This window comes from Aquarana catesbeiana, linkage group LG03 (assembly GCF_042186555.1).
Source record: "Aquarana catesbeiana isolate 2022-GZ linkage group LG03, ASM4218655v1, whole genome shotgun sequence".
NCBI lineage: Eukaryota > Metazoa > Chordata > Amphibia > Anura > Ranidae > Aquarana > Aquarana catesbeiana.
In genome coordinates, this window is record NC_133326.1 from 238,732,126 (window position 1) to 238,759,374 (window position 27,249).

The following is a 27,249-nucleotide window of genomic DNA, read 5'->3' on the forward strand; positions in this document are numbered from 1 at the left end:
GAACAACCTGTCTACTCAGACTCCCCCTTTCTGATTAAACTTTATACAGAGCTATGTAAATAGGCAGACAATGGAAGGGCACGAATCACTCGTCAGCTTGATCCATTGAACTATGAACTATTTTTTTTTTATATGAGTAAGACTAGGCTGGGATATGTAAAAAGGAGTCTAGCCAACATGTAGATGCTTGGATTAAGGAGCTTTTGTAACTATTTTGTGATCATGCAATGAAGATAGTTTTTAAGAATTGGCCATACCTGGAGTGAATTTTGTATTACACCTAAATATAATTATTACTGACCACCTGGGTAAAACCATGTTACTTTAATCGGTGAACTACTATATGTCCAGGTAGTAAACATAAAATGTTCTGGTTTTAACAAACTGTTCTTATGGTATAAGGTGGAGTTAGGTGGCCTAATTAGTTCTGAATGTATTGGAGAAATAATTGGCTGCCTAAGTCTATCCACGAAAAGTCAATTTGTTTATTCATTTTAAAAATAAGTATAAATGTTCTAACATTACACACACTCTGTGTGGAGAATTTATTCTGTACAGAAAAGCCATCCAGATCATCGGAATGGGTGGTGGGTGATGAATGAGCATCCTAAACCACTTATCCAGACTTTCTGGGGAAGTCACTAAAGTTTAGTACCGTTTAAAGATTATATTTAGTACAACACAATGCCTGACAACTGTGTACTCAGCCATTCTGTTTAGTACAACCTTTCTGATGCCATGTCTGGGGCGATTGGCAAATGTTGAAAAAGTCTGTGAGGCTAATTGACCTGCTTAACAAATGTTATATCGGTGTGCCAGGATCCATAAAAATTTGCAACAATAATATGATTCGTCTTACAATAACACTGAAACACATCTGAGACTATGCTTCTTTAAAAAGTCATTCCCTCTGGGTGATCTTTACACATTGTAAGTGTTGCCATGCTCCCGCAGGGGTTGTTGAATGTAGCGGTTCACCTGTCACCCTGCCCAGCCAGAAATCTATCTCTCAGTCACTCCAAGACAAAGAACAGTCCATAGCTTTGTTTTGTTTTTTATTTGGGGGGATTAAACTTGGATGGGAAATTGGGAATTATGAGATGCCCAGGAATATTCAGTGCAAACTTGATTTGGGACTTCTATATACACTCAAGTATGTGCACTCCAGTCTTCTCTCCAGCACAAACACTTGCTGCACACCGTTTCTCCTCCAGCACTTCACTTGTTGCAAACTATTACTCCTCCAGACTAGGTAGCACCGCATGAGTAGACCTGACTCCACTACAGCTAAGCCTCAATGAACTGCCTTTTGTGGGCAGGGACCCCCGGGCCCCTGTGGTGTAGAAATATTTCAGGTGCTAGCTGTCCTCTATTCAGCTACCACCCCCAGATAGCTCTCTTCAGGCCCTGCCAACCAGCCTGGCTGCAAAGACCTCTTTCCACTGCCCTTCCCACAGTCCTCGCTTCTGGTTCTGCACCCATCTTAAACTGCAATCCCCCAGTTCTCTCAGGCGTGCCTGCCCCAGTCCTAACGACTGTGCTCAATCACCAGCCCTCCCGGCTGGGATCAGCGTGCCTCTGGATGCTGCAGCCTGCACAAGAGCTACAGGATGATCCATGGTGCAGGCTGCAGCGAAACAAAGAAAAAATGTGTGCTTCAGCATACCAGAAATGCTCTTTTTTTTGAAGAAAAGGAAACTTACCTGCCTGTTGCAGCCCCTTACCTAGTGGTATGTTGAGGATCTTTTTGATGCGGCATCGGGCTACTGGAAGCAGCCTGGCCAGGCTCCAATTAATATACAGCAAGGCAGGGAGAGGTACCGATCCAAAAAAATAGAGGGCACTCTCCTTGTGGAGATGTTTCCCCTCTGGCAGCTGGCTCCATATGAGCTGTCATCCTCATATATACATGAGAGGCATCTGGTTTGCTGTCTCTGTGGGCGGAGTCATTGCATGACGTCACGGTGCAGTAGCATGTTGATGCTACTGCGCATGCGCCGTGATGTCATGCGCAGTAGCATGTTGATGCTAACGGCAGCCATCATGGTAAACTTTAATCGGCTCTCATGTATATATGAGGATGACAGCTCACATGGAGCCAGCTGCCAGAGGGGAAACATTTCCACAAATAGAGTGCCCTCTATTCTTTTGAATCGGTACCTCTCCCTGCCTTGCTATATATTAAATGGAGCCCGGCCAAGCTGCCTCCAGTAGCCCGATGCCGCATCCTCAACATACCACTAGGTAAGGGGCTGCAACAGGCAGGTAAGTTTCCTTTTCTTCAAAAGAAGAGCATTTCTGGTATGCTGAAGCACAAATTTTTTCTTTGTTTCGCTGCCGCCTGCACCATGGATCATCCTGCAGATCTTCCCACAGAAATTATTCAGATAGGACATCAAGAGGGCATGGAAGCTCGGGACACTCACCCTCATCCTTTGCTCGTGCCTCCCGCAGTTCTCAGAGGTCACCTCATCATACCTCGGGTAGACATGATCCCCAGCGCAAGTCCGCGGATCCAGGAAATAATCATGTTGGGTTTGTGAAAAGCAATCCCTCCTGGAGAAATTAGTGTGTGGCCAGTACCTCTTAGAAGCCACAGGAGACAAAGAAAAGGACAAACAGGAATCCATGGAATCAATGAAAAAACTGATAAAGGATTCAATTCGGGAGCTAGCCTTATCCCAGGATCAAATAGCTCCGTGCACTAGTGATAGAGCAATGGGGATATCCAGTCAAGCCTTTTGTTGTCGCAGTCAAAGGTGCAATTCAATGTCCACCAAAATCCCGAACTCCAAAGAGAAAAAAGAAATTCTGTTTCAGTATGTGCAAATACTACTACATCAAGCAAGCAATAGCACTGGTCCCGGATTCGGAGAACCACTCAGGATTCTATGCCCCAGTCTTTTTAGTCTCCAAGAAGTCGGGAGAATGGAGGCCTGTGTTGGATCTGAAAAGGCTAAACAAATACATTCGTGTGGAACACTTCAAGATAGAGTCCCTAAACACAGTGATATTGTCAATACAACCAGGGGATTGGATGGTCTCCATAGACCTCCAAGATGCGTACCTTCACATACCTGTTCATCAAGACTTCCAGCCTTTTCTTCAGTTCAAAATAGGCAATCTTTATCTCCAGTTTCAATGTCTTCATTTCGGAATCTCAACGGCACCCAGAACCTTCACAAAGGTATTAGTGGCAATTTTAGCTCCCCTCCAGGAGAAGGGAATACGGGTCCTACATTATTTGGACGGCATACTGATCCTATCCCAGCACAGGAAGACTCTAGAAACACATGTGTAACTGGTCCTAAACACATTGATCAAATTCGGATTGCTGATCAACTACTCAAAAAGTCAACTCACACCTACTCAGACAATGATATATCTTGGGGCATTATCCAACACCCAGAGAGAGCAGTGTCACTTCCACCAGAAAAGATCCCTATATTAATGGAGAAGGTAAAGAGGGCATTGGCAAGCCGGTCCATGCCAGCATCGGACTGTCTAAGTCTCCTGGGATCCCTCTCGTCATGCATACCAATGGCGAAATGGGCCAGGTGGCATCTACGGGGATTCCAACTAGGTTTCCTATCACAGTGGAGGAAGAAGCACCTAGACCAGATGATACTGATCACTCTCACAATGAAATCCAGCCTCTGGTGGTGGACGAAACCATGCAACCTTCTGGATCACTGCCCCCTTGGGCCCATCTCATGGACCACTCTTACGTCAGACGCAAGTCGGTTAGGGTGGGGGGCACAGTACAAAGTTGAGTTAGTACAAGGAAAATGGCAATTTCATTACAGAAGGCATGGTATCGAACATCTTGGAACTGAGGGCAGTATGGCTGGCAATAATGCATCTAGCCCCTTTTCTCAGCGGCAAGTCCATACTGCTGGAGATTGACAACAGGGCGGCAGTAGCCTACGTTCAAAACCAAGGGGGAATGCACAGCAGTTCCCTAACCAACGAGGTAGCCCCAATTCTAACATGGGCTGAGATGAATCTAGCCAATCTGCGAGCTTCCTTTATTCCAGCTCCCAAAAATCAATTGGCTGATTGCCTCTCGAGAACGTTCAGCAGCAACATAGTGGTCTCTGAATCAGGATATCTTTCACTGGATATGTCAACAGTGGGGCACCACCCAGCTAGATCTTTTTGCCTCCCCATACAACATGCAGACGCCTCTGATTTTTACGAGATTCCCATCCCCGAGGTCAGCAGGAGTAGATGCCCTAGTCCAACCTTGGGAAATTTGAGATGGGATATGCATTTCCTCCGATCCCTCTGATACTGAGGTTTCTCGAGCGCCTAATGGTAGAGAAGGTCACGATTCTGGCGGTCATTCCATACTGGCCAAAGAGACCGTGGTTCACGCTCCTAGTCAAGCTGGGCCGTTACCCCTTCCATGCGTGGACAACCTCCTATCTCAAGGCAGTTTCTTCCATTCACATCCTGAGATCCTAGACTTGAGGGCCTGGTAGTTGAGCGGAAAAGGTTGGGCGAGTTAGGGTGTTCTTATAATGTTATATTACATGCAAGGAAATCATCCCTAATGCCACCTACTACAGGATATGGAAAAAATGTACGGAATTAGCAGAGGTCAACCAATTCAATCCACTAGAACCAAGAGTCCAGAATGTACTGCTTTTTTTTACAAAATGGATTAGACCTAGGATTGGGACTTAACACACTAAAAGTTCAAGTGTCAGCTTTATAAACTCTAATGGACACGCGGTGGGCATTGAATCCTCAAATAGATTGTTTTTTAAGAGCAGACTTAAGATTAAGACCTCCCAGGAAATCGCTATATCCAAAGTTGGATTTAACCGTTGTGCTTAATGCTCTAACAAACCCTCCTTTAGAACTCACCGAGGAATGTGGTCTGGAAGATATTACCTTGAAAGCGGCCTTCCTAATCGTCATCACCTCAGGTCGAAGGGTGTTGGAAATTCAAGCACTAGGGACGCAGGATCCATACATTACCTTTTTTCCAGACAGGGTGATTTTGCAGCCCATTCACCAGTTTGTTCCCAAGGTGCCTTCTGTCTACCATCTCAACCAGGAATGGGTTCTTCCAGCTTTTTGAGGAGGATCCAACCACCTCAAAATTGCACGACTTGGATGTAGCTAGATCCCTAAGGCGCTACTTAGAGCTGACACAGCAGTTCCGCAAGGATCAACGTCTATTCGTTATTCCTAAAAGCGTTACAAAAGGAATGGCAGCATCCAAGACAACCTTGGCTAGCTGGATCGTGAGGCTAATCCAGAAGACGTACCGGCTAGTGGTCTTCCAGTCCCAGATGCGGTCAATGCTCACTCAACACTAGGAATGGCCTCTTCTTGGGCAGCTTTTAGCATGGGTCTGCCCTGAAACAATTTGCCATGGGCGGCTAGTTGGTCCTACTTTAGCACCTTCATGACACACTATAGCTTAGACCCAGCGATTCTTCCCGTGATTTTGGGAAAAAGACCTTGCAACTGTCAGTTCTGTTATCTCATTAAATTTCTTGATTGCAGTAACCCTCTCTGTAAGCGAGTTATTTACCATTGGTATGCTGCCATGGAGGCACCAGGAAAACGGAAAATGTAATACTTTTCCGTAATTTCCCTTTCCTGGTGCCTACCCATGATAGCATACACCCTCCCTTCTATAATCCTTAAGGTTACTAGTTACAAGAAAACCTGGGGGGGGGGGGGGCAACCCTTTTTTTTATAGAGTTCTAAGTAGTCCTGTGGGTTGGTAGGGGGTGGAGCAACCAACCAATGGTATGCTGCCATGGGTAGGTTCCAGGAAAGGAAAATTATGGAAAGGTAAGTATTCAATTTTCCGTTTTCTGCTGCAGCTGCCTGTGACGAGCGTAGCTGCAGCAGAGACACAGAAGTGGGACAAAACTGTGTCTCCCCACATTTTGTTTTGCAACATATGAGGGCACAGTGGACCCCACATCTCTAGGGACCAGTGTGCACTGCACACATGGATGCTAAACCGTTGACCTAATCAGCCATAACTTTAAAACCATGCACCTAATGTTAAGTATGTCACCTGTTTGCTGCCAAAACAGCCCCTACCCTTCAAGGCATGAACGTTATTAGACCTCTGAAGGTATCCTGTGATATCTGGCACCAAGCTGTCAGTAGTAAATTCTTTAAGTCCTGTAAGTTGTAACGTGGGGCCTCCATGGATTGGGCTGGTTTTTCCAGCACATCCCACAGATGCTCTATTGCATTGAGATCTGGAGAATTTTTGAGGATAAGTCAACACCTCAAACTCATTGTTGTGAAAAAAAGGGGGGGCGAGAGGCTAACCTAGGTTATTAAAGCAGTGCTATATCTAATATAAAGGAAAAAAATAGAAAGGGGTTCCCCTAGGCGGACTTTAAAGGTACTTAGTGTTTGACTTAGGTAAAAATGTGTCGGAATATACAAACAGTAGTTGTTGCAATGTTTCGCTGAATCACATTAAATCACATTAAAAGCTTAGAATCAAAATAGCACTGGGTATTGATACTGGTAAATTTGCTGTCTAGCGACAACGTGGGCATCAGAAAGGTCTGTTAATGTGTACCGGATAGTATTGTCTTTAAATTGAGGCGGCAAGATGGCGGCCAGAGCGATATACTGGGGCAAATGGAGTCCCTGTATATGTTGGTAAGATGGTAAAAAACAATATAGGATCAAAAAAGAAGGAAGGATGGATTTGGTTACTTAAACACAAGAGGTTAGGGAGACCTGCCACACGTCCCAGCATCAGGCTGTCCAGTGCCTCAAAATTCAAACTCATTGTTGTGTTCCTCAAACCATTCTTGAACCATTTTTGAAGTGTGGCAGGGGACATTATCCTGCTGAACGAAGCCACTGTCATCGGGAAATACCATTTCCACAAAAGGGTGTACTTGGTAAACAACAATGTTTAGGTAGGTGGTACGTGTCAAAGTAAAATCCACATGAATGACAGGACCCAAGTCTTTCCAGCAGAACATTGCCTAAAGAATCATGATGTAAAAAAAACATCATTCATTGGACCAGGCCATCTTCTTTTATTGCTCTGTAAGTCTCCGTTATGATCCTCACGTGCCCATTGTAGGCACTTTTGGCTGTGGACACAGGTAATCATGGGCACCATGACTGGTCTGTGGATTTTCAGTGCTATAAACATCAAACTGTGATGCCCATTTTTTTCTGCTTTCTACACATCAAATTCAGGAATATGTTTATTTGCTACCTAATATATCCTGCCAACTTTCAGATGGATTTGATATTAAATAATTCATGTTATTCACTTAATCTGTCAGTGCACAAAAAGTTATGGTTTACATATTTTTTGGAATCTGTTGGATAATAGCTCCTGCTCTAAGGTTTTTAACCTCTTGCCGTCCAATACGATATACGTCGGTACAATGGCACAGCTGCGCAAATGGGCATACCTGTATGTCCCCTTTAAGAGGCGGCATTGTCACCGCATAATCAGTGACCGTGCCTGCGGGTCCCGTGGACTCTATGTCTGCTGGGGGCCCGCGATCGTGTCACGGAGTGGCAGAACGGGATAATGCATTTCCCTGCTCTGCCTAGTGACATGACAGGGATCTACCGCTGCCTGTCATCGGGAGCAGTGATCGCTGTCATGTCAGTGGTAGCCCATCCCCCCCACAGTTAGAATCTCTCCTTAGGACACACTTGACCCCTTGATTGCCCCTAGTGTTTAACCCCTTCCCTGCCAGTGTAATTTACACAGTAATCAGTGCATTTTTATAGCACTGATCGCTGTATAAATGACAATGGTCCCAAAATAGTTTCAGAAGTGTCCGATGTGTCCGCCATAATGTCGCAGTCACGATAAAAATCACAGATTGCCGCCATTACTAATAAAAAAAAATAATAAAATTGCCATAAATCTATCCCCTATTTTGTAGAGGCTATAACTTTTGCGCAAACCAATCAATATACGCTTATTGCGATTTTTTTTTTACCAAAAATATGTAGAAGAATACATATCGGCTTAAACTGAGAAAGAAATATTTTTTTTTTATATATTTTGGGGGGATATTTATTATAGCAAAAAGTAAAAAATATTGCTTTTTTTTTCAAAATTGTCACTCTTTTTGTTTATAGCGCAAAAAATAAAAAAGGCAGAGGTGATCAAATACCACCAAAAGAAAGCTCTATTTGTGGGAAAAAAGGACATCAATTTTGTTTCTGTGCAACGTCGCACGACCACGCAGTTGTCAGTTAAAGTGACGCAGTGCCGTATCGCAAAAAGTGCTCTAGTCAGGAAGGGGGGTAAATTCTTCCGGGGGTGAAGTGGTTAAGGTGTTTCATCTCCAACATGTTTTCCCAGTGTAGAAAACAGAACCCTAGTGTCTGTGGCCTTAACTTGCAGGTCAAACTTGAGACAGTACACTGTGAGGCTTGCTTTTGTTTCTCTATCTATGAATGTTATGTATGTAATGGCTGTTGGTAAACCTTCCAGTGCCAGCTGCAAGGGTATTTTGCGTTTCCTAAAAGCGACATTCTATTGAAGCACAACATATATATGAAAAACAACAGCTGCTTTGTAGTGACAGTCTTTCTGAAGCAAACAAATGTTTCTTTATGTATGCAATATCTGAAAGATACTATATTGCTAATGTTTTTACTTGCTAAAATAAACCAGCCCTTAGACATTTGCCTTGATTATTTCACTTGTAAGTGATGCTTAAATTGGAATATAAGGGTAATATTTCCCTGCACTCTGGTAATGAACATTCATGTCCTAAATCAAAAATACATTTTAGAAGTGTTAAACTCCTGGCAACGCTTAAAGAAAACAGCAATGAATGCAGTAATCATTTCATTTAAAATTATTATTCTTCTTATTTTTTTTTTTTGTGAAACTAGTCTAGATACCTGAATTTGATTTGATTTCAGCCTCTTGTAATCTACTGTTCAGCAGTGTTAATTTAGTTGACAAAAATATTTTGATTGACTAGATTACCTCTGTTAGTCGACTAAAATATGACTAAAACTAAATCAATTCAGATGACTAAAATATGACTAAAACTAAAATGACATTTTAGTCAAAAGACTGACTGAAACTAAATCTAAATTTGATGTCAAAATTAACACTGCATTACCACATAAGAATAAGTAAGGGCCATCTACTAAGCTGCTGAAAGAAAAAAAAATTAAGAAAAAGGCTTTTCTTTTTTCTTAATATTTAATGTTGATAATATATTCAGGTAATATGTGCAATGGCATTACAACCCATAGAGTTTACAGTTTTTTGAGGTTTCTCATATTTTAAAGTTACAATTCTGTTTGTCGAAAAACCAATATTTTTGTTTGTTTATGAAACTTGGTTATATTTATAAAGATGTTCTATATCACATTAGCTAAATATTTGTCTGTAGTGCATGTTCAAACCTTAACCACTTCCCGACGGCAGTACGTCATATGACGTCATGTACTTTGAGTGGGGATATCTGGATAATGCCTGCAGCTACAGGCATCATCCAGATATCATTTTTTTCCGCCGGCGATTCTGTGCACTGTTAGAACAATCATAGTGGCAGTTAAGCCACTCGATCGTTCTTGCAGGCAGCTTGAGGGGACGCCCCCCTCCTGCCACGCTCCGGTGCTTCTCCCGATTCACCCGTGCGATCGGTGAGCTGGAGAATGAATCAGTTGCCGCTGGAAGTTTACCTCAGAGATTTCTGGTCCCCAGTCATCTCTGTAACCCTCGGAGGCTAGGGCGCGACGTTATGACATCACGTCCGGGCCGACTGAAGTAAATAAAGCCGAGGACATGGCTGGAAAGGCTGAGAGAGTTTTTTTTATCTCAGGCTTTCCAGCCTTGAAGAGGACCTGTCACACACTATTCCTATTACAAGGGATGTTTACATCCCATGTAATAGGAATAAAAGTGATAAAAAAAAGTTTTTTTAAAAAGAAAGTGAAAAATCAAAAGTAAAATAAGATAATTTAAAGAGCCCCGTCCCCACTTGCTCGCGCACAGAAGCGAAAGTATACGTAAGCCGCACCCACATATGTAGACATTGTTTAAATCACACGTGAGGTATTGCCGCATGCGTTAGAGCAAAAGCAACAATTCCAGCCCAAGGCCTTCTCTGTAACTCTAAACATTTAACCTGTAAAAAATTTGAAAGCGTCGCCTATGGAGATTTTTAAGTACTGAAGTTTGGCGCCATTCCACGAGGTGTAGAAATTTTAAAGCATGACATGTTTGGCATCCATTTACTCCGCGTAACATCATCTTTTACATTATACAAAAAATTGGGCTAACTTTACTGTTTTTTTCTTTTTTAAATTCCAGAAAAAAAGCATTTGAAAAATCGCTGCGCAAATATCGTGTGGCATAAAAAGTTGCAACAACCGCTATTTTATTCCCTAGGGTCTTTGCTAATAAAACATATATAATGTTTAGGGGTTTTGAGTAATTTTCTGGAAAGAAAGTAATGATTTTTACATGTAGGAGCGAAGTGCCAGAATTGGCCCGGATGGGAAGTGGTTAAAGTGGTTCTAAAGACAGAAGGTTTTTCTACCTTAATGTGTTCTATGCATTAAAATAAGATAAAAACTTCTGTGGGCAGCAGCCCCCCTAATACTTACCTGAGCCAGATCTCGATCCGGCGATGTGCAAAAGAACCTCTCCTCTCTGGGGACTCTCCTTCCTCATTGGCTGAGACAGCAGTGGGCACCATTGACTCCCACTGGTGTCAATCCAAGTCAGTAAGCGAATGAGGAGAGAGGAGGCAGGGCTGAGCTGTGGCACTGTGTCTGAATGGACAGACAGAGCAGCGGCTTGGGCACGAGCCTGCTCGGGTGCCCCCATAGGGGAAGAGGGAGGGGCCAGGAGCACCAGCAGGGGACCTGAGAAGATAAGGATCAGGACTGCTCTGTGCAAAACCGCTGCACAGAGCAGGCAAGTATAATGTTTGTGATTTTTTTTTTTTTTTTTAAACATAGCCTTTATTATCACTTTAATACCATAAATAATAACATGTTATTAGATTTTTACTCCATAAGTATATAATGAGTTTGGCAATTCTAGAGAAATGCTTAAATATTGCATTACAATGTAACTAAACCCATTAAATGTTAGTCGACTAAAATAAAAAACAATTGAGATGACTAAAATACGACTAAAACTAAAATGGCATTTTAGTGAAAAGACTCTGACTAAAACTAGATCATAATATGACATCAAAATTAACACTACTGTTCAGAAGCACTCAGGCTGGGAGAAGAAGCGGCAGCACCTGGAGCCAATTAAATTTACTGCATGCACATTTGCTGACAATGAATATGCTGAAAGGAGAGGCGTGCTTAGAGATAATCTCATCAGTCTTTTGCTGCTACTTTACTGTCCAGTCACAGGCTGGGGGGCAGAGAGGTGACCAGATGGTTTTGCAGAACATAAGCAGAGAAAAGTCAGGTCGCCAGAATATGGTGTAAGGTTGGATTCACATATTCAGGGTGTTACTGATCCTTAAGCTGGCCATAGATAGTTCAAATCTTGGCCTGTTCAGCAGGGACTGGCTGAGATTTGATCCATGTATGGGCAAGCTGATTGATCTGATTGTCTATCCATCCATCCATTGACCTGTTGACAACCAGCATGTCAGATTTCTAGCATGCAATTTTTGCCAGCAACTATAGCCACTGCCAATATTCAGTGCTTCTCCTGACAGGCACAGCTCCCAACCCCCCCCCCCCCCCCCCCACCCCCCGTCAACACTAACTGTGTTGAAAGGGGAATTGAGAGATTTTCTTTCCTGCAATCCATGGTGGAAGGAAAGGAAATCGCAGCATCTATGGCCTGCCTTAATAGTATTTTTACAAGACATGTGCCCCACTAGGAACCTCAATTGAGTAACTTGGTGGGATCTTGCTCATTCTTTAGAGGGGCAGACTCAAGGGAATGCCTAAGAATGTGGCACCTGCAACATCTTCTCCTAATGAGCAGGGTGCTGATAGGCAGATATACACTAAAGGATGCTTTGCAGTTGCCATTTTTATACAGTCACTGTTTTGCTATGCGCCTTGAAGTCCTCAAAGTGCCAGAGCAGGCTAGATACAATTTCTGACTTGGGCCAACATTTTAGAATAGGCCTTGTAGCCTGCTATACTAAATTGGCCATTACTAGCACTCTAGTGAGCTGGAAGGGCGTAGGACAAACTGCCAGTGTTGGAACTCAAGTCATAGATTGTTTTCAATGTGCATCTAGAAGTATATCAAGACTGCATGAAGAGGTGCAACTTCCCTGGGGCAGTATATACTCTTTTGGGACAGGTTTGCATTGTTCCATGGTAACATGTTGATGGAGATCACTGGCCATCACTTAGGGCATCTGGAAAGGCCAGGAAGTGCATGTAGTTTTTTTGGAACCCAATTACTTGACTTCATGTATAATGGCCAAGAGCATCACCTAGTCATTTCAGTAACAAGCAGCTCAACGGGACCCATGCAACACTTTTACATTGCTTCCCTTACATCAGCATGTCTTTAGTCAAATTTTCTGTACACATTAAGGGAATCTGTCAAATTGAAATCAAGGTTGTGGGGAATTCTAACCAGAGAAATTGTTTGTCCATTCTACTTTCAAGTATGCAGTACTGAAAAATACCTAGTTACTCTCATTAATTATTTAAAGTAGTATTAAACCCATATTTTAAAAATGGAATATATTGCAGCTTACCAATCATTAGATGTGGTGGCTGCATTCTTTTTTGGGGCTTTTTCTCTCTGTTTTCACCTGGTGATCTGGCGGGCAACACACTAACAAATTGAAGCCATACTCTAGCTAACACTTTATAGGCAGTTTTATCTTTTGGGATAAAGGTTTTACATAAATAAAAGACAATCATTGGAAGCACCCCTGTCAGTAGTATATGGTTTGTCAACCCAAGTGCTACATCTACAGGACAGCTTGTTCATTGAAATACAGACTTGCTGGCAGGATAACCAAGTGAAAATAAAGGAAATAAAGACGAAAATTGAAAATGAAATGCAGGCACCACATGTAAGAATTGGTAAGCTGCAATATGATAAATGTTTGCTTTTGGGTTTAATTAATACTGGTTTAAATTGTAGCATTACCCAGACACTAAAACACTAAGGAAATATAGAACTTAGAAAAGGCATTTGGATAACCAGGTTAGCAAACAGCAACAGCAACTGCAATCCTGTTTCCTGGTAATCCTTTATAATATTGTCTGTTTTTCTCTCATTTTTAAGAACTTTGTATGAATTTTTAAAATCAAATCAGAGTTTGAATAACGTTTTCACATATAATTTTAGGTGGAAATGAGTCCCTTGGAAAATGCCATTGAAGTCTTGGAAAACAAGAATCAGCAGCTGCGAACTTTGATTAGTCAGTGTCAGACACGGCAGATGCAGAACATTAACCCACTGACAATGTGTCTGAATGGAGTTATTGATGCTGCAGTTAATGGAGGAGTTTCTAGGTATCAAGAGGTAAGTCAAGTTATGCAGGAATGTAAATCCGAATTGTTCATGTTTTTCATTTGTAGATTTAGGTAACGACGACCTTTTTGCATATTGTAAATATGCTTATTTGTTGTATTAAGCTCTACTAAATAATTAACACTCAAATCGTCTCTACTGTATATACAGCCAAAAAGCAAAGTCCACAGAGAGGTGTAATTAATACCATACAACAATCTCAATTTAGATAAGAACCTTCTTTAAAAAGAGGCGTGTTTTAAGAGAATAATTTTTTTTTGAGGAGAGATAAATTATTATTACTATACAGGTTTTATATAGCGCCAACAGTTTGCGCAGCGCTTTACAACATGAGGACAGACATTACAGTTACATTTCAATTTGGTACAAGAGGAATCAGAGGGCCCTGCTCGTTAGCGCTTACAATCTAAAAAGGAAGGGTCAATTGATACAAAAGGTAATAGCTGTGGGGAGTTGAGCTGATGGAGGAAGTAAAACAGTGTTAGTTAGAAGCAGGATAAGCTTCTTTAAGAGAAGGGTTTTCAGGGATCGCCTAAAGATGGATTGATTAGGGGACAGTCGGACAGATTGGGGTAGGGAGTTCCAAAGGATGGGAGAAGCTCTGGAGAAATCCTGTAGGCAAGCATGGGAGGAGGTGACAAGGGAGCTAGAGAGCAGGAGGTCTTGGTATGACCAAAGAGAGCGGCTTGGTTGGTATTTTGGGAGTAGGTTAGTGATGTAGCTGGGGGCAGAGTTATGGATGGCTTTTTAAATTATTGTTAGTACTTTGAATTTTATTCGTTGGGTGAGTGGAAGCCAGTGGGGGGATTGGCAGAGAGGGGTGGAGGACACTGAATGGTTGGTAAGGTGGATGAGTCTTGCAGCGGCATTCATTATGGACTGAAGGGGGGATAGTCTATGTAAACATAATCCAATGAGGAGGGAGTTGCAGTAGTCGAGGCAAGAGATAACCAGGGAGTTAATTAAAAGCTTGGTGGTGTCATTAGTTAAAAAGGGGCGTATTCTGGAAATGTTGCGGAGGCTAAGATGGCATGATTTGGACAGGGATTGTATTTGGGCCTGAAAGGACAGTTCATAGTCTAAGGTTACTCCTAGCACCCTGGCATGTGGGTACGGACTGATAGATGTGCCATTGATCTTGACAGAGAAGTTAGGGGAGGGGGCACGTGGGGGAGGAAATATTAAGAGCTCAGTTTTAGATAGATTCAGTTTGAGGAAGTGGTTTGACATCCAGGCTGATATGTCTGTTAGTAAATCAGTGATGCGTGAGGAGATTGATGGGGTGAGCTGAGGGGCAGAGAGATTTGGGTGTCATCAGCATATAAATGGTAGTGAAAGCCATGGGAGGCTATCAGCTGACCCAGGGAGGATGTGTAGATTGAGAATAGTAGGGGTACAAGGACAGAACCTTGGGGGACCCCAACGGTAAGAGGAGTTGGAAAAGAGGAAGTGGAGTTGTAAGTGACACTGAAGGTGCGATGAGATAGGTAAGATTCGAACCAACAGAGAGTGCAGCCATGGAGACCAAGCAAATTGAGTTTTTTGAGGAGGAGGGAGTGGTCAACTGTATCAAAGGCAGCGGAAAGGTCCAATATTAAGAGTACGGAATAATGACCGTTAGTTTTGGCTGTTAGTAAATCGTTTGTGCGTTTTAGGAGGGCAGTTTCTGTGGAGTGCTGTGGGCGAAATCCAGACTGAAGGGGATCAAGAAGGTTATTCTCTTGAGGTGCTTGCTTAGTCAGTTGTAGACTAAACGTTCAAGGAGTTAGGAGGCAAAAGGGAGTAAAGAGATGGGTCTTAGGTTGTTAAGATTGGTGGGGTCTGAGGCTTTTTTGGTATGGGAGTGATTAGCGCATGTTTTACAGGGTTGGGGAAGATGCCAGTAGAGAGTGAGAGGTTGAAGATATGAGTTAAGGAGTGTAGGTTTGAGTCAGATGGTGACCGTAGTATTTGAGAAGGAACAGGGTTCAGGGGGCAAGAGGTTAGGTGGGTATTAGAAAAAAGTTTGATGACTTCCTCTATAGTAGCTGGGTTAAAAGAGAGAAGTATTGATTATGCAGGAGGACAAGGAGTGTAAAGTGAGGGAGATATCTGTAGAGCGGAGATCTCAAGACAAATTGTCTCAATATTATTTTTGAAGTGATTAGCAATCTCCTGGGCAGTGAGTAAGTTAGTGGGTGGGGGTAATGGAGGACAAAGTAGAGTGGTAAAGGTAGAAAAGAGTTGACGGGGACTGCGTGAGAGGGTGTTAATGAGAGTGATAATTTAGGTCTGTTTGGCAGTGTGCAGGCCGGAATGGTATTTTTGGAGGGCAGATTTATATTGGCTGAAATCTTGCTGTGACTTAGTTTTATGGTATTCTGGTATTGTCTGTCTGCCAGGGTTGTAGCGGTCGGGGCCTGATTCTGTGCATAGTGAGGGGGGCAAAGGTATCCAGGGTGGATGACAGTGAACTGTTGTAGACAGAAGTGGCCAAGTTGGGGCAGGACAAGGATGAGATTTTGTCATAAAGACAATCTGTAGCAGAAAAAAGAAGAGACGGGTTAAGATGACAAAGGTTTCTACGGTAATAGTTTGGTAGTTGGAAGGCAAGAAGGAGGCAGACAAGGAGAGGGTGAAACTAATAAGGTGGTGATCAGAGAGAGGAAAAGGAATATTGGAGAGGTTGTGTGGAGTGCATAGGTAGGAGAATATGAGGTCAAAGCAGTTGCCAACAGAGTGAGTAGAAGCGATTGTCCATTATTTTAGGTCAAAAGAGGAGGTTAGGCTCAGCAGCTTATAAGTAGTGGGAGTGTTAAGATTAACAGGGATGTTGAAGTCACCAAGAATGATTGTTGGAATTTCAGAAGAGAGAAAGTAGGGTAGCCAGCCAGTAGGGTCGCGGCTCCTGGTCGGCAGGTTACAGCACTTACCGTCCCCCTCTACTGACCAGCCGCTCCGGCGGGTCCGCACCCCTCTTCCTACTGACCATCTTCACCGGACGGTGTGGGCAACAACGTCAGGATAGCCCGCGGCTCGGGCCTAGCCGGCGGCCATCTTGGTACTCCCTCTGCCGGCCAGCCACGGCTTGGGCCCAGCCGGCGGCCATATTGGTACACCCAGTGCCAACGGTGTAGCATCCGAGGACCCCCTCCTGAGGCCATCAGCCCCCAGCCACATCACCGCCCGATTGGACCCACTACCCCCTAGTCCATCTATTCAGCCAGACTCCCCCCCCTCTGTGGCCTCCACCGCAGCCGCGGTCTCAATCACCACGTTCTAGCCGCTAGAGTCGGTGGGACAGACCACGGCTGCAGCCTAGCCCAGTCAGCTTGCCACCACAACCCCCTCACTGTTGTCCAACAGAGCCCCGTGCCCCTCTGCACCGGGAATCACCCCTCCTGCTACTGGACCTCACTGCGGGGGCACTAGAGATTCACCGGGGGCCAGTCTACCTCAAATCGCCTGAGACGCAGCCACCGCACCACCTACCGCACCAAGCTCCCCCTCCTTCACCTTCCGGACCTTCAGCACAGGTAAGCCACCGGGGGCACTCGAGAAGTTGATCCAGGGGCCCTTGTCCGATCGCCCCTCGGGGGGGTCAGGAAGGAATTTTTTCCTCGACTGCACCATTGGCCTACGCAGCCAGGGGTTTTTTTGCCTTCCTCTGGATCAACGAGAGGGAGGTAGGCAGCCCACCTCCCTCCAGTACCTCCGCTCCAACACTCAGCCGTCACTCTCACCACTCCAGAGCAGTGGTCAGCCATCCGATCCCTCCATCCCACTGCAAGGCTATCATCGCCACACCAGTGCCTTCGTCATACAAATTTCTTTTCTAGCAACGCCGCCTTCCGCATCATGTGCAACTTCAAGTACACAGCAGACACCCTCCACAGGCTAAGAAACACGGCCGCAACTTTACCGACCACCACGCAAAAAAGACTAAAAAAAGAACAATTACTAAGGACCAACCCACAATCAACCATCAAAGGCAGGGAGACACCGATCCAACCGCAACAACTAGCATGCGCCCTGATCAACACCAGATCTGCAGTCAAGCACAGGCTGGAAATCCGCGATTTCATCATCGAAAACAACATAGACTGCCTCTTCATTACAGAAAGCTGGCTAACTTCCGACTGCAACACCATCCTAACTGAATTGGTGCCCAAGAACTACAGTATCCTATCTGAGCATAGAATAGGAAAAAAAGGAGGAGGTCTAGCAGTGATTTTCAAATCGCACCTGGGGTTCACCAAACCAAACTTACAGAACTCAGTGCCTTTCATGGAAACACTCTCACTGCATCTTCAAACAACACCTCAAGACACCATTCACATACTACTATGCTACAGACCACCAGGACCAAAGACCAATCTCCTCACACCGCTCACTGAATTCTTCTCAATGCACACCTTGAAAACCAAAAACCTTCTGGTACTTGGGGATTTCAATCTGTGGGCAAACTCCGCCCAAGACCCTATTGCAACCGCCTGCGTTAACCAAATGGAAGAACTTGGCCTGCAACAACTGATAAATGCTCCTACGCATGGTTCAGGACACACTTTAGATCTCATCTTCAAACAGAATATGGACATCGACGTATTGAACAACACCCCACTACCATGGACGGACCACCATGCTATCAAATTTAAAATCACCACTAACACCACCCTCCAAAAACAGAAACGGGCAATAGCAACACACTGGAATAGATCTCAGAAGAAACTACACTCTGAACTCTTCAAAACTACATTGTCGAGCAAAATTCTTCTGCTAAACCCAAACCTCTCAACGGAACAAACACTCAACTCCCTAAACAATGTTTTACTACAAACAGCAGACTCCGTGGCGCCAAAACGCAGAACACCCGTCCGCACAAAAAACTCGAGTTGGTTTAATGGCACTCTCACCCTACTCAAGCAAGAACGCAGAAGAGCTGAGAGAACTTGGAGAAGAAATCCCACCAAGGAAAACCATGCTAACTACAAAGCACTCACGGTGAAATACCACAAGGCAATCTTCAAAGCCAAAAAAGAACATTTTGCAGACACCATCTCATCCGCCTTAAACCGCCCACGGGAACTTTTCAAAATAGTTGCTCAATCAATGAACCCGACCTGCCTAGAACCCCCTGCAAACGATACTCAAGAATTCTGCAATGAGTTATCAGATTTCTTCATCGACAAAATCGACAACATTCGGAAAGCAATTCATCAGAAAATAACAACCAACCTCACCCAACCAATGCAAAAAGAGGATATCGACACGAACATCACTCAACCACCGAAGTTCTTTTTGTCCCCAATCACCACGGACACGACTAAAAACATCATCGGAAGCCTTCGCGACAGCACATCACCGAACGACATCATCCCCACCAAATTGTTCAAAGAATGTTCCGACATCCTGGCCCCCACCCTAACACATCTCATAAATCAATCATTCAAAGAAGGGACTGTGCCAACCTCCCTCAAGCAAGGCATCGTCAAACCCCTGCTAAAGAAACCTAATCTCGACCCTAAAGACCCTAACTGCCGCAGACCAATAACAAGCCTCAACACCATCTCCAAGATTATAGAGAAAGCAGTAGTACAGCAGCTACAACACCACCTGGAGACACACCACCTCCTGGACCCTCTGCAATCAGGCTTCCGCCCAGGCCATGGCACAGAAACAGCACTTCTCAAAATATGGGACGACGCCCTCGAAGCAGCAGATGACGGGGAACCGAGTCTCCTGGTACTGTTAGACCTCAGCGCAGCATTCGATACAGTGGACCACAATACTTTACTTGTCCGCCTCTCAGAAGTTGCAGGAGCCACAGATTCTGCCCTAAAATGGTTTACATCCTTCTTAGAGAATCGCTCTCAGACAGTGAAACTGGGAACATTCACCTCGGAATCTCGGGCAGTCTCCTGTGGAGTCCCTCAGGGCTCACCCTTGTCACCAGTGCTATTTAACATCTACATCCGCCCGCTTCTCAATATCATCAGGAAAACGGACCTCTGCTTCCACTCATACGCAGACGACACCCAACTCTACCTTCGCATTAATGGACAAAAAGATCATCATCAGCAACTACAGAAATGCCTCACTTTAATCAATGACTGGATGACCGCTAGTTCCCTCAAACTTAACGAATCAAAAACAGAACTTCTTCTCCTGCAAGCCAACAAAAATTCCAAAATTAAGACTCCGTGGACACCACCCTCCATCCTCGGACAGACCATCTCCCCCAGCACCAAAGTCAAGAGTCTCGGAGTCATCTTTGACTCAGGAATGACAATGGATGCACAAATCGGTGGTGAGCGGATCCCACCACCTCCTCCGCCTGCTTCGCAGACTTATCCCCTTCATCCCAGAAGAGGACAAAGCGGCAGTTGTGGGAACGATCATCAATTCCCGACTCGACTACGCAAATTCCCTCTACGTAGGTCTACCCCAATATCAGCTTGCGCGCTTGCAACTCATGCAAAATACGGCGGCAAGACTGTTAACAGGAAAAAAGCCCTGGGAATCCATCTCCCCATCCCTAAAAAGCCTACATTGGCTAACTGTGAAGAATCGGATCATATTCAAGACCCTCTGCCTCACCCATAAATGCATACAAGGAAACGCTCCGCAATATCTCCGGGAAAAAATAAAACACTACACACCGAATCGCAGTCTTCGATCAGCTAACCAAAACCTCCTCCTCATTCCCAAATACCGCTACAAAGCAAAGGGAGAACGTAGATTTGCAGTCCAAGGACCTCGACTATGGAATGCTCTCCCAACCAACCTCCGCATGGAAGAAAACCACCAGGCTTTCAGGAAAAAACTAAAGACCTTCCTTTTCTAGAAGCTGGCTACAGAGAATACATCTAGCGCCTTGAGGCGATTCAGTTCGCAATTGCAGCGCTTTACAAATCATTCATTCATTCATTCATTCAGAAGTCGTCAAAGAAGTTTGATACCGGTCCAGGGGGGCGATAGAGCACAGCAGTTCTCAATGAAACTGGAGAAAATAGAGAAATACAATGAACTTCAAATGAGGAGAGGGACCGAGATGGGGGGTGGATGAAGAACCTGAAAAGTGCTTTGAGGAGATAGAAGGATTCTAACACCACCTCCTTTCGATCCACTAGACCTTGGAGGGTGAGTCCACAGGAGGCCACCATAGGAGCGAGAAGCAGGAGAAGGAAGGTCAAATACTTGAATCCAGGTCTCAGTAATTGCAAGCAGGTTCAGGGAGTTTGTGATAAACAGGTCATGGACGGTGGTGGGTTTGTTACAAACAGAGCGGGCATTCCAAAGGGCACAGGAGAAGGGGAGGCTGTTTCTAGGCTGAAGAGGAATAGAAATGAGATTGTGTGGATTGAGGCTGCTATCAGAGGATAGGGGGTGCTGGGTATGTTGGCCATAAATAGCTGTGAATCAGAAATGAGCTCGCTAGGTGGTGTTTTTGGGTTGCTGCGCCTACTTATCTGAATTCCTTGCGCAAGGAACAAAAGCAAATCTAAGTTGGTGAAAAGAGGCTTTTTTTTTTTTTTTTTTTTTTTTTTTTTAATTATTTTTTTTATTTAAGAAAAAAGGAAATAACAGTATTGCAAAATTACAGGCAAGTGAAAAAGAAAAATGGTACAACAATTGGTATATATCACATAACAAGGAAATGATTGATATATGGGATGTATGAATTACAAGAATGCGTGTACATAATATGTCGTATGCCCTCTGGCAAGAAAGGGGCCAATTCCTGCTTAACATAGGTAAACAATTTTCCATATCCAACATCATTGCCCAAGGTAATCAGGGTTTTTTCGCTATTTTTCAATGATAGGATCATCCTCCCTGCTATGGGACAGCCCGGGCATTGATGTCCCGGCTATCTCACAGCCATAGCACTGTGCTGTACCATTAAAGATCAAGAACTTAACCATGAATAGATACCTGAGAAAACGAACAGGGAAAGTAGAAGAAGAAAGAGTGGTGGAAGTGGGGGGAGGTAGAGGGAAAAGGTGAGGGAGTAGGGGGGGTGTGGGGTTTCCCCAGGTCCGGACTCCTGTGTACAGTATTCGTCATCTAAAACATTTTACTCAGGCTTTGACATAATTTCCGAAAAGACTGTTGTATATTTGAAGGCAAACCAGCAGGACCATATTTTTGTTACATAATCAGATTTGTTCCTGAGCGAGAGGGTGAGGTCTTCCATGTAATATGTGCGATCAACTTCCGTTAGCCATTGGCGTAACGTGGGTATGTTTTTTTGTTTCCATAGTCTGGGAATCAATGCTTTGGCAGCATTAAGAAGGTGGGGAGTTATGGATTTCTTATATGCTCCTACTGGCCTGCCTGTACAGTGTAACAGTACCACAAACGGGTCATTGGGGACCTCATCTCCTTGAATCACCTTAATCCAGTGAAGTATAGACAACCAAAACGGACGTATCAGTGGGCAAAACCACCAGATGTGAGCATGTGTTGCACGTTCCCCACATCCCCGCCAGCACAAAGGAGAGACTTGTGGAAAATATTTGTGAAGAAGGGCTGGCGTGTAGTGCCATCTGGTTAGCAGCTTGTAGTTCATTTCGGCAGTTTTAGTAGCTGAGGAGGTGATATGAGACATTATGAGAATATTAGATTTTTGTGTTGGGGACAGCTTTTTTTGAAGTTCCGTTTCCCAGTTGTGTAAGAAAGCTGGGTCTCCCACAGGGGTTGCCGTTTGCATTATTTGGTAGAAGTGAGAAATTGGTTTTTCCACCGGTTGTGACTCGGCTAAAGTTGACTCAATAGGTGTAAGGTCATTGATAGATCTAATGGGTTTAGGAAGAGATTGAATAAAGGCCGCAAGTTGTCTGTATCTCCAATGCTCCATAGGTGTCGCCTTCGAACTTTGTAAGATTGTGTTCAGGGGCAAAACTCCCTTCGAGGTAGTGACCTGGTGTAAGTGGGTCAGCGTCCCCAAAGACCACGGGTGGGCCCCGCGGCCGAGGTTCCCCGGCGGGAAATAGTTGTGGCCGGTTAGTGACATAAGGGGTGAGTTGTATAGCCAGTTGTTTGTTTTACAGATAGAGTCCCATACCATAAGGGTGGAATGAGTAAGCGGAGAGGTCTTGGATGATAAGACTCTGAATTTCTGTGGTATCCATAGTTGTGTGAAGAGATCGGAGCCGCTTAGTTCTGTTTCTAGATCAACCCAAAGCTTGTTTTTTTTGTGGAATTTCCAATCTAAGATTCTGGTCAGTATAGTTGCCAAGAAATAATTTTTAAAGTCTGGTACGGCTAAGCCTCCTTCCCGTTTAGATCTATAGAGTATGGACCTTGCAATCCTGGGACGCCTTCTGTTCCATATGTATTTGCCAATTAGCGATTTTAGTATTGTAAAGAAACCTACTGGTATTCCAAATGGGATCATTTGAAATAGAAATAGCAACCTGGGTAGTATATTCATCTTGATGACCCCTATCCTCCCCAACCAAGAATGTGCCATCTGAGTCCATTTCTGTAAGTCAGTTTTGATCTCGTTTAATAGAGGCAAAAAGTTTGTGCGGAAGAGGGCGTCAGGGTTCGGGGTTAAGTAGATGCCCAGATATTTCAGCTTGTGCGCCTGCCAGCTAAAGGGAAAGGAAGTTTTCAGTTGGGAAGCGGTCTGTGAGGGAGTGGATATGTTTAGGATTTCTGATTTGGACATATTAATTTTAAAGTTGGAGATGCGACCGTATTTTTCAAGTTCAGACAGAAGGTTAGGGAGCGATATCAGGGGTTGCTGCACATAAAATAAGATATCGTCCGCGTATGCGGCATATTTGTGTTCGGTTGGGCCTACTGTAATCCCATGTATGGATGGATTATGTCTCACAGTGGACAGAAAGGGTTCAAGTGACAGGGCGAATAAAATAGGTGAGAGGGGACAGCCCTGACGAGTACCATTATACAGGGTAAAAGGAGAACTAAGGGTGCCGTTCACTCTCAATTGGGCCGTAGGGAAACCATACAGGGCCTTTATTTGTGTCAGCAAGGGAGCCTTAATACCTAGATGGGTCAGTGTAGCCATAAGGAAGTCCCAATCCACCCTGTCAAAACTTTTTCAGCATCTGTTGATAATAGGAGGGTGGACTGGGACGACCCCCTGGTGTGTGTTATTAAAGATATAGTACGAAGGGCATTATCCCTTGCTTCCCTTCCAGGGATGAACCCAGTCTGGTCCGGGGAGACCCACTGCGGGATCAAGGGAAGGAGTCTGTTCGCTATAGCTTTAGCATAGATTTTTACGTCGATATTCAACAGTGAAATGGGACGATAACTGCCGCAAATGCTAGGATCTTTGCCATGTTTGGGGATAATAGTAATGTGCGCGTGGGTAGTTTCAGGCCTGAGGATCTCACCATCCGAAACCGCGTTAGCATAAGAGGTTAAATGCGGAAGTAGAATATCCGCGAAGGTACGGTAGTATGAAACCGTCTGGGCCCGGTGATTTACCATTTGCCATGGCTTTTAATGCTGTGCGCAACTCCGCTATGGTGAGCTCCCCATCCAGGGCGTCTAGTACCTTGGGTGATAGTCTGGGAAGGTTAGCTTGGGCCAGATATTCTTTTATAAGTTTGAATTTAGTATCACGGTCTGCTACTGAGTGTTGGACGCGGTATAAGTGTTGGTAGAATTCCCGAAACTCTTTAGCTATTGATGGTGTGTCGTGTACCAGGTCATCTGTAGTATTTTTAATTTTAGTTATGAAGGTGGCTGTTTTCTTTTGTTGAAGTGAGCGTGCCAATAGTCTACTGGGTTTATTACCCCATTCATAGAAACGTTGAGCCACAATACGGGCTTGTTGTTTTTGTTCACTATGAAAAAGAGACTTTAACTCTTCTCTTTTCAGGGTTAAGTTGTAAAATACCGCCTGCGCTTGGTTCGCTTTATGAGATTGTTCCAGGTCCCTAATCTCCTCTAGTAGTTTGGACTGTTGAAATATCCGTTCCTTCTTTTTTCTAGACCCTAGTTCAATGAGTTTTCCTCTAATATGGGCCTTGTGTGCTTCCCAAAATATTCCTGACGAGCTTTCGGGGAGTTTATTTTCAGCAAAATAGAGGGATAGATTTTCACCTATTTGATTTCTATCTATTTCCTCTTCTAAGAGATGTTCGTTAAGTTTCCAATTAGTAAATCTGTGTGGTATAGAGGGAATTTTAATGGTCAGTGTGATTGGGGCGTGGTCTGACAGAGGAGATGATTCGATATGCGTATTAGTAGCGAGAGAAAGATGGTGGTGATCGATTAGGAAAAAGTCTATTCTGGAGTAGGTGTGGTGAACCTGCGAAAAATGGGTATAGTCTTTCGCGCGCGGGTGCATAATTCTCCATATGTCAACCAGCTGGGATTCGTGTATTCGTTTGCGAATAAATCGCAAACGTTTATGAGGTATATTAGTCTTGCCTCTAGACGTGTCTATGGCAGGTTCTAGTGGGATGTTAAAATCTCCAGCTAGGAGGACACACCCACGCGCGAAATCCCTGAGTTTATTAAGACTGGAGGCAATAAAGCCTGCTTGATCTCGGTTAGGTGCGTATATAGTAGCAAGTGTACAAGTCATACTACCCAGGTTGCCTCTAATGAACAGAAAACGTCCGAGTGGATCACTTATCATGGATTCTAGTGTAAATGGGGTCCCCCTACGGAATCCGATGGCCACACCTTTAGCTTTATGTACATCCGATAGGCTATAGTACCACGTTGGGTATTGCTGTGAGGATAGTTTTACCCGTGTGGAGTGAGTGAGGTGAGTCTCCTGCAAGAAAACAATGTCTCCCCGCAGGCGGCCCAGCCCCCTGTATAAGTTGTGCCTCTTCCCTGGGGCGTATAGCCCTCGAACATTAAAAGAGATAAGATTTACCTTAGCCATGGAGACCAACAGGGGGAGCACACGTTCACTATATCCTGGGGAGCCGGACCTGAGGTGGGTACAAAAAATTTGAGAAAGGGATGGGGAGGATGGGGAGGGGTGAGAGAAAAGGAAAAGGTCAAAGGAGTGAGAAGAAAAAAGGAGCAAACAATATCCATTACTGGGTAGAATTTAGACCAGTTAGGGGGATGGTCAAAATGTGCACGCATTAGACTGCGGTGCGTGGTGGGGCATACCAGCGGCAGAACGCCCCCATCCCCGTTGCCCAGATATGAGCTAGGGAGTGGGGCCTCCAGCCGGCATGGCGCCCCTTGAGCAGGGGAGTGGGGTACTCCGTGCATATGCGCACGGTCACCAAAATTGGTGTGGGCGTCGTCTGGTTGCTCCGGCGCCAACACCAAGACTTCACAAGTTATTAATTACAAATATAAAAGGCACTCATGATGCATCTAATCTGCACTGATCTTTATCACTTACGATCAGATGTCTAGATGTCTGGGGCTTAGCAGGTATAACTTTGGGTTGTGAATATAACATCCTTAAGACAAAAATATAGTCTAACATAGATATATCAAGGCTAACGGCCTAATCAGTAACCATTCACAACTGTGTTGTTGCCAAATTAAAACCCGTTAAGAGGCAGGTGCATTTTTGCTCTGTCAGCAAAAACAAAAACATTTAGGGGCGAAGAGCGTGGGCCATATAACTCACAGTCTTAACCCAGTTCGGTGGATCCTCCGGAGGTGGGAGAGCGATTTTTGCGTTCAACCTTTCGCCAACCTGATTCCGCTGTTGCAGGCAGGGTAGGGATGTGATCTTGCCATCCGGGGAGTTCTGGCGGAGAGATGTTGACATCCATGCAGAATTTGTCTAGTTCTTCTGGAAATCGAAGAATCGCGGTTTTACCATCTCTGTTAGCAATCAGTGTGGCCGGGAACCCCCATCTGTATTTGATCGAGGCTGCTCGCAATTTCTCTGTCAAGGGGCGCAGGGCTCTACGCTGTTCCAGGGTTTCCCTAGCAAGATCTGGGAAAAATGATAGCACGGCACCATCAAAATCCAGTGATGCAGCATCTCTGGCTTTTTTCATGATGAGCTCTTTTTCCTCATAGTAGTGGATCCTGCAAATAACATCACGGGGGACATCTGAGGAGAGGTTCCGGGGGCGAAGGGCTCTGTGCACTCTATCAATTTTCAAAGGGTGGTCTGCAGCCTGGCCCAGTAGGCCGTTAAAAATGCCCCGGACGGAGGGGAGAAGGAAAAGAGGCTTTTTAACATGGTACAACTATACAAATTATGGTCCAACACAGAGAAATACCACTCTGAACTATGAAAGCCAAATTTGAAGCAATTACCGGCACTCCCACTCCAGGTGCTCTGGCTCAGGATGTCCTTCCTACACCCAGAAACGATAGCTCAAGTATATGAACAAAAGAGTCGACACTCCTGGAAATTCCATCAGCAATCTTTATTTCAGCATGATCATGTTAAAATGATGTCATTTTAACATGGTCATGCTGAAAAAAAATTGCAGATGGAATTTCCAGTGCCGACTCTTATGTTCATAAATTTTTACAAATTATAGTGACGTGGGCTTAAAGCAACCGAAAAGCCCTCCACTTAAAGTGATGTTAAAGGCAGATTATTATTTATTTTATTTTTTAAAATAACAAACACGTTATACTTACTTGCTCTGTGTAATGATTTTGCACAGAGCAGCCCAGATCCTCCTCTTCTCGGGTCCTTGGCCGCCGTGCCTGGCCCCTCCCTCCTGCCCCCATACTAAGCAGCTTGCTATAGAGGCACCCACCCGATCAGGCTCGCTCCCGAGCCACTGCTCTGTGTGTCCATTCAGCCAATGGCTCCCGCTGCTGTCCCAGCCAATGAGGAGGAAGAGACCTGG

General features: G+C 44.5%; 1 protein-coding gene across 2 annotated transcripts in view; it reads left to right on the top strand.

Annotated features, from left to right (window-relative positions):
* Positions 1–27,249, top strand: part of DOCK4 (dedicator of cytokinesis 4) — a 501,293-nt gene that overhangs the window by 429,154 nt on the left and 44,890 nt on the right. For both annotated transcript variants that reach the window (XM_073619893.1, XM_073619894.1), the window contains one exon: positions 13,301–13,477. In XM_073619893.1, the coding sequence (XP_073475994.1) occupies positions 13,301–13,477 (177 nt within the window). The remainder of the gene's footprint in view (positions 1–13,300; positions 13,478–27,249) is intronic.